Source organism: Lichenostomus cassidix, unplaced genomic scaffold, assembly GCF_008360975.1.
Source record: "Lichenostomus cassidix isolate B80296 unplaced genomic scaffold, HeHo_3.0 HiC_scaffold_495, whole genome shotgun sequence".
Lineage (NCBI taxonomy): Eukaryota > Metazoa > Chordata > Aves > Passeriformes > Meliphagidae > Lichenostomus > Lichenostomus cassidix.
The window spans coordinates 11,666-19,345 of NW_028147499.1; the positions used below are offsets into that span (position 1 = coordinate 11,666).

Sequence of the window (7,680 nt, forward strand, 5' to 3'; positions counted from 1 at the left end):
GGCCAGGTGTTACCTGCTGAGACAAAGAGAACAAATGCATCAAAATGGTAAACCTCAGAGTTTCTCTTTTGGGCAATATTTGACTCCAATCAGTCACTGTTTTAATTGCCACTTCTTGGTATATTCCATATATTTTCCAAAAATAAATTCTAAACTTTTTTACTTACCAGTTGAGGTGCTTAGAAAAGAATGCGTGGCTTAAAGCGACACAAATGGTGAATTTGCTTCTTTGTGCTTGGATGCATAAAGTTTGGATTTATTCCATAAAAGAATCAGATATTTATTCCCTTTTGGTTTGAAAGAAGTTTCTTTCAGAAGTTACCTTGGAGGAACCTCATCAGAGATCACATAAACCTGGAGCAGAAGAAAGTCCTAATCCAAGTGAAATCCTACATTACATCACAGTAGGAATATTTTCTCTTAGCTTTTAATTATTAATGCAGAAGGCTGATTTAACAACTGTATTCTGCTGACAATTCTTTATAACTAAATAAGACTCACCCTTAATACTTCCATAAATCCATTTATGTTGCTTCAGCTGCCTAAGGAAAATAAAAACCAATCTGCACAAGCCATTACTCCCATTTATTATAAAAACTCCTACTTTTGCAAGGCTGTTTTCTGACACAGCCCCAAAAAAAGAGGATGGGAGGACATGAAGAAGGAAGTCAACTTCTTTCTCTTGGATTTACAGCTCCTCCTGTGCCCTCGCTGTGGTGATTGGAGCCAAGGGTTTATCCCAAATGCAGCAGAGAACATCCAGGCTGATGTGGAGAGAGATGTGCTCCTTCCCTGACTCCAACAGCTGAGCCTGTGGGTGACAGGGCTGTAAATATGTTCCCTCTGCTCTCCTGGGATAAAACCCTCGGGCCTCCTCATGGCAGAGCAAATAAACAAAGAAAAGAGCAAACAAAAAGGGGTAACATGGAATTCTGAAACTCATTGTGCTCCAGGGATCTCAAATCTCTCACGTGCAGGAGCCACCAGGACACACGGCACCAGCAATGACCGGCTGGTCAGAGAGTCCCCAAGTGTCACACAAAGCATCTCTGGCTCCAGCTCTGGAGCTGCTGATGTCCCTCTGTGGACATCCAACAGCCCAGTTTTCCTTCAAGGATGGGATTATCCACCTTGAATTGCCTGCAGCCCGGATGTCCTACCTGAGCAGGTGGCTCTGGACACTTGGAGGCAATGATTAATTGTCTCAGAGTGAACTAATCTGCATTAATCACCCCATCTGGGGGCTCCATCCACACCCTTGACCCACAAACTCTATTGAAGCTCAGCCCAAGGAGTTTGTTCCCCTCAGGACTTATCCTGGAGAAGTCCTGGTTGTCAGTTTCACAACATGTGCACATCCCTGCATTCCTTTTATCTGCACCATGCTTTGATCAGGGACCCAACTCAGACCCAGGACTGAGTTGGCTTTCAGATGTTTCAGTGTCCTGGAGTTCAGAAAAGAGTATAAAACATGAATTTATTGTTCTGAACTTTATCCAGTGTGAGTGATATATAATTTAACGGTTTGATAAACTGGATTAATAATTAAAATGAATAACTGATAAATAAAACCATATAGAATTTAGGTCAACCTTGGACCTGCCTCATCATCACCTGCTCACTTGGTGGCCTGGAGTATTGGCTGAGAGAACATCAGGAGACTTGGAATAAATCTGGTTGTTACTTATAAAGCAAGCTGGAAGGTGGAAAAATAAGGTTTTGGAGGAAGTTGGTGGTAATTTGGTGCAATACAGTCCTGGAGAGAGATAGAGTAGGTCTGATGTGGAGGAGAAATGGTCATGAAAGAAAAAATTGCCATTTTTCTGGGAACATGCACAAAGGGAGAGGAAGGATTTAATGATAAACAGTTCAAAGGTTTATATTTAATTACTTGATAATTATTTTGCTTTTTTTACAAGTTGTTTTGCCTTCTTCGTTGTCCTTTTCCAAGTATCAAAAGTTTCTTTTGGAAATAACTGGATTTCCTGGGTTCATTTATTATTTTGAGAAAAGAGGGGCTGTTTGAAGTTGTGCCTGGAAGAATTGGTAATATAGCAGGAACTAATGGGAATCAGTGGTGAAATGTTGGCACAGAAACTCACCAAATTCCAATGCTGATGTTAAAATATTGCTGTTTGCAGAGCTACACCCAACCAAAACATCAGTACCAGCTGGGTGATCTTTAATGCCCCTTCCAACCCAAACCATTCCAGGATTCTATGTGGCCCTGTGTGGTCTCCTTTGGACATGGAACATCCTCTTCCAGGCTGCCTGGAGTCTCTTGATCCCTCTAATTCCACCTAAGATATCAGAGGATGTGCTTTATGTTACTGCTAACTGAGAGACAAATCCGATCTTTGGATCAAAACTGTGTTTTGTGGGCATCTGAGCTATTCCTGGGAATACCTGGAGCAGAATAAGAAGGTTTAATGGACTCTGGATTGTGTTCAGACAGGTAAATCAGCAGACCTGTACAGGCCTGCTGGTGCCAAGGCAGGAGTAGCCTGGAAACTTTTTGGGTTCATTCATTACCTGGAGGCTTGGAGCAGCCCTCATCTCCTGTAATCCCAGCTGGCTGCTCCAGGGATCCATCCAGAGCTCATTAGGACAGCCTAAGCTGCTGGCAATGGACACCTGGAGCAAACTCAGCCACTGACCCTGAAGTAAAGTTACATTCACTTTAAAAATTAAATAATATTTCTATTAAAGGTTATTTTGCTGTTGGAGAGGTTCTTCAAAGAACCTTCAATGATCCCAATGCTCCTCTGGTGAGGTAAGAATTGGATTTTTGTCTTTAACCCTGCAAAGATTTAATGTGTTTATTCTGATTTGTCATGTTACCAGGGAATTCTGTCTGCTTTTTTTTCCTCTCCCTCGTGGCAGAACTCTCATCCATACCTCATTTTCAGCTGGAAATGAGGTGGGATTCGAAGAGATTTAGGAGGGAAAGGAAAATTCAGTAACACGTGGATGTTAGTGCACACATTTAAGTCAAGAATATTTTGCATTTTATATCTAAAAGTATTGTATAATATACATTTAATGTTGGATTTTAATATCTAGATATAATTTTGGATCAGAAAGGACATGTAGGAGATCTCTGGCCTTAGGAAGGCAAGTTATACATTTATATCCATAGGTATTTATGGATATGGGGCTTGGAGCAACCTGGCCTTGTGGCAGCTGTCCATACCCAGGGCAGGGGATGGAAGAGGATGATCCTTAAGGTCCCTCCCATCCCAAACTCTTCCAGGATTCCATGAAAGGTGTCAGGATTCCCTGTATAGAGGTTATGTGGGTTTAACAAATGAGACATTCTGGAATTCTGTGATTTCTGGGCTGGATCAGAGAGGCACCTCCCATGAAAAGCCCTTTTTAGGAAAGATGGAAATACAACATTCTAAATGGATTAATTTGCAGTTTTGAGGCAGTTTGGAGATAATGATATATCACTCAAAAGCCAAGTCAAAGAATTAATTAAAACATAGCTCCATATTTGAAACCAGGATAGATTTGCAGGTTCAATTGAACAAACCACCTTTGCCCTGTCCTTTTTCCACCCCCAATTTCTGCCTTTCAAAGACTTCAAACAAAGCTCTAATTAGTTTTCCACTTTAGGCCCATGGTGGTTTGTTAAAAACAAAGTCAGGAATATTATCAGTGGAGTTTGCATCTAGAGATTTGCACTAAGGCAGTGAGGAGAAGGGACTGACAAATAACAAATCAAGACAAGGAAAAATCCTGAACAACCTGAAATAAAACAATGGAGGGTGATAATAACTCTAAACTTCTTTATTTTAGGCGAGAAATAATTCCTGAAAGAAATTTCAGCTCCCTCATTTCTCCGTATTTTGGATGGAAACTTGTTAGTGGCGAGGATGACAAATCAACCTGTTTTGTGGATGTCTTTTGCTTGTCCAAAGTTGCATTTCATCTCCTTCTGAATGAAATTAATTCTTGTTTTTACACGAACAACTTCTTTTTGCTCCTTCTGTGCACCATGGCTCTCTGTAGTCAATCCTAAGGGATGTAAAAGAGCCATGAAAGTCCTTTTGAGGTACAAAATGGAGCACTGGAAGAGGGAAAAGAACAAAGATATTGATCAGGATTTCCTGTACATCTCTAGCATCTATTGGACATTGCTGGGAATATCATCTCGGTTTCATTTTAGATAAAAACTCATTTCTCCTGATTTTCCAGTAAGCCTTGGGAAGAGAAGTGTCTTGTTCTTGCTCAGGAAACTGAGAAACAGGCAAGGAATAAAACAACAGCATCATGTGGCTGATCTCACCTGGACATTTTATTTTCCAAGCATCAGCTCCTGAACCTGTTGAAAATACTGGATGTTTGAAGTTCTCCTAACATGTGGAAATGATGCTTTGAACTGCACTTAATTTTTGTCTTAGGGTAATTTTCAATGGATGCTTCAGGTGCTCTGAATCCATCAGGTGGGGTTAGATGGGATAGTGGGAAGAAATCCTTCCCTGTGAGGGTGGAGAGGCCCTGGCAGAGATTTCCAGAGAAGCTGTGGCTTCCCCTGGATCCCTGGAAATGTCCAAGGCCAGGTTGGACAGGACTTGGAGCAACCTGGGATAGTGGAAGATGTTCCTGTCCATGGCAGGGGGATGGAATGGGATGATCCATAAGGTCCCTTCCAACCCAAACCATTCCCTAACATAGATATTGCCATCAACTTCCTTTGTGGATATTTTTAGCATGTATTAAACAATTAAAGCCAACATTTTTGAGCTGTTATTTCTCAAATAACACTTTCTGCTGCCGTTAATTTTAAAATCATCCTATCCTGACTTGGCACTGGAGGATCCTGGGACTCCTCAGGGCTTGGCTGCCCCTTGCTTGCTCTGACAGCTCCCTGAAGGGGAAGATGTTATTCCCTGACTTGTTTTATCCCTGGCTCTGTGAATCCTCCACAGAGCAAAGCTCTGCAAACACTGGTGTTACACGGGAGAAGCCCTGGGGTATCTCTCCAGCTGCAGCTGGAGAGCAGCTGGAAGTACAAACACCACTCCAACCAGACCTGGGAGCAAAGAGGAGCAAAGCCCTGCCTTCAGGTAGGTATAGATGGAATACTGGGAATGAATCCTTCTCTGTGAGGGTGGTGAGGCACTGGCACAGGCTGCTCAGAGAAGCTGTGGCTGCCCCATCCCTGGAAGTGTTTAGGGCCAGGTTGGATGGAATGATCTTGGTGAGTCCCAGGGCAGCTTGTCAGAAGCTCTTCTACTGCTTTGCCCAAAGATCTTACGGAATTTGAGTAGGAAAGTGGGTGCCACAATGGAGATTGTAACCACACAAGGATGAATATTCCATTAGTTCTTCCACACCAACCACCAGCCTCTCAGCAGGGATAGAACATAGTCCATGAGTTTTAACCGAATTTATTTCCGTTCCAGGTCTCTGATCAACCACACAAAATGAAGGTGGTTGGGTAAGGAAAAGTGAGACTGAATTTTAGTTAAGGAAGAAATTGAAGTCAATTCTCTGACTGCAGCAGTTGGATGCTTCCTCTGGGGGGAAATTCAGCCCCAAATATTTGGTTTTCCTGATTTTTAACACCTCTGGCTCTGCCTCGTGGGTGATGAAAAGCAGCTCTAAATGCTTGTTAATAACTCCTGGAGACCACAGAACACCTGAAAGGACACATCAGGTTCTGGGGTGAAACTCAACCCTTCAGCCCAGGCTCATCCAACAATGAGGATTTCCAGGTTTGGATCCATTTGTCAGGAGCCAGCAGTGCCTACTCTTGCTTTACTCCCTGGTGTAACTCCAACAAACCATGGATATCCAGGAGAAGAATCCATGATTATTTATTCTGTCTGTTGTAGAATGGGATTTTAGGAGCTGCTGATCTCTCACTGGTGAGCAGCAAGATGGACCCTGAATTTATGTTTTACCTCCAAATTAAGCATCACATCTAAAGCAAAGTGAGGTAAGACAAATCCCAGCTCTTATTCCTACAGGGAAAAATATACTAAGGAAAAGCCCATTTTCCAATGGCTCCACCTAGAAAATCTCATCCTGAGACATGGGGAGCAGGTGTTTATTCTTCAAGTTCAGGCTGAATAGGGAATAATCAAAAGATGGGAAATAATTCTGTTTTCCCAGCAATTATCAGGGAAATCATGGAATTTCATATGTGAGTGGATTGAGAAGAATTAGGAGGAAGCCCTGCAATTTATTTATGATTTATTCTGGTAGGGTACTTCCCTCCTTAATGCCTTAAATATCTATCTGATTCCAAATATGTTGGCTGAATGGGCATAGTGGTGCCAGGAACTTGTGTTTTTTCTCTTTCAAGGAGAATTTACCTTTTATTGACTGAAGGCTTTGTAACTGCTTTACAAAAATTGACATTCTTAACATTATAGATGGATTTATATGTATTAAACATTTAAATCTAAAGACATAAAGCAGCCAAACTGAATGTATAAAATGTTCAATATGGGTAGAGAAAATGAGACATTTGCATCTGAATTTATTCTCCTGGGCTTCACAGACCTGCAGGTGATGTTTTTTGTCCTGTTCCTTGCCATCTATGTGGTCACTCTTATGGGAAATCTGGCAGTCATTGCCTTGATCCAGATCAATCGGTGCCTCCACACCCCCATGTACTTCTTCCTGAGCCACTTGTGCCTCCTGGACATCTGCCACTCCTCTACCATCATCCCCCGGACCCTGAGGGATTTTTTGGCAGAGAAGAAGGTGATTTACTTTGCGAGTTGTGTCACCCAGCTCTTCTCCTTCGCCACCTGGGCCAGCACCGAGTGCCACGTGCTGGCTGCCATGGCCTACAACCGCTATCTGCAGGCCCTGCTGTACTCCATGCTCATGTCCCAGGGGATTAGTGCTGGACTGCTGGCTGGGGCCTCCCTGGCTGGAGTGATCAGCTCCACCTTCCACACGGTTTCCATATTCCATGCCCTGTTCTGCCACTTCTGCGCCATTGACCACTTTTTCTGTGACGGGCTCATGCTGCTGGCCTTGTCCTGCTCCGACAGCTGTGCCAGCAAGGCCGTGGTGGCTTCCATGGTGGGGTTCAATGTGCTGAGCACCACAGCCTTCATCCTGGTGTCCTACTCGTCCATTGGCAGCGCCACCTCAGCAGCTGGGTGGCACAAGGCCTTCTCCACCTGCGCCTCCCACCTGGCCTGCGTCACTCTGTACTATGGCAGAGCCCTCCTCACCTACCTGTGGCCCAACTCCAGCCGCTCCTTGGAGCAGGACAAGGTCACCTCCCTGGTGTGTTCTGTCACGGTCCCCATGCTGAACCCATTTGTCTATAGCCTCAGGAATGCAGACTTGAGGAACACCATGAGGAAAGCAAAAAGTAGGATCCTCACTTCCTGGTCCATCCATGGCTCCCGGTTGGCTGAAAGGAGGGGACAACCCTGCTGTGGTGAGGGGTGATAGATTTTGGGCTCTCAGGAAGAGGGGCTGGAAATCAGACCCTCAGGAGTTCATGGTCACAGTCTGGATTCATCTTCCAAGCCACTGGGGCCATGATCTCCCTGCAGCAGCACCATAGGGAAGGCATGAGACATCTTCTGGCAGAGATCCATCCCAGAGTGCAGGACCAGAGGGGGAATGTGGCAGAGCAGAGCTGGAGTGGGAGACAAGGCACCATCCTCCATTCTCAAGGACTTTGCCTGTGCCAGAGCAAGA

General features: G+C 44.1%; 1 protein-coding gene across 1 annotated transcript; it reads left to right on the forward strand.

Annotated features, from left to right (window-relative positions):
• The first annotated feature begins 6,459 nt into the window (after positions 1 to 6,459).
• On the forward strand, positions 6,460 to 7,425 carry LOC146422266 (olfactory receptor 5F1-like). Its single transcript, XM_085046680.1, has one exon. The coding sequence runs from the start codon at positions 6,460 to 6,462 to the stop codon at positions 7,423 to 7,425; it is 966 nt and encodes a 321-aa protein (XP_084902806.1).
• The last annotated feature ends 255 nt before the right edge of the window (positions 7,426 to 7,680 follow it).

What these genes read in the sequence shown, in the direction of transcription:
- LOC146422266 (XM_085046680.1), top strand. Translation starts at nt 6,460, where the DNA reads ATGGGTAGAGAAAATGAGACATTTGCATCTGAATTTATTCTCCTGGGC.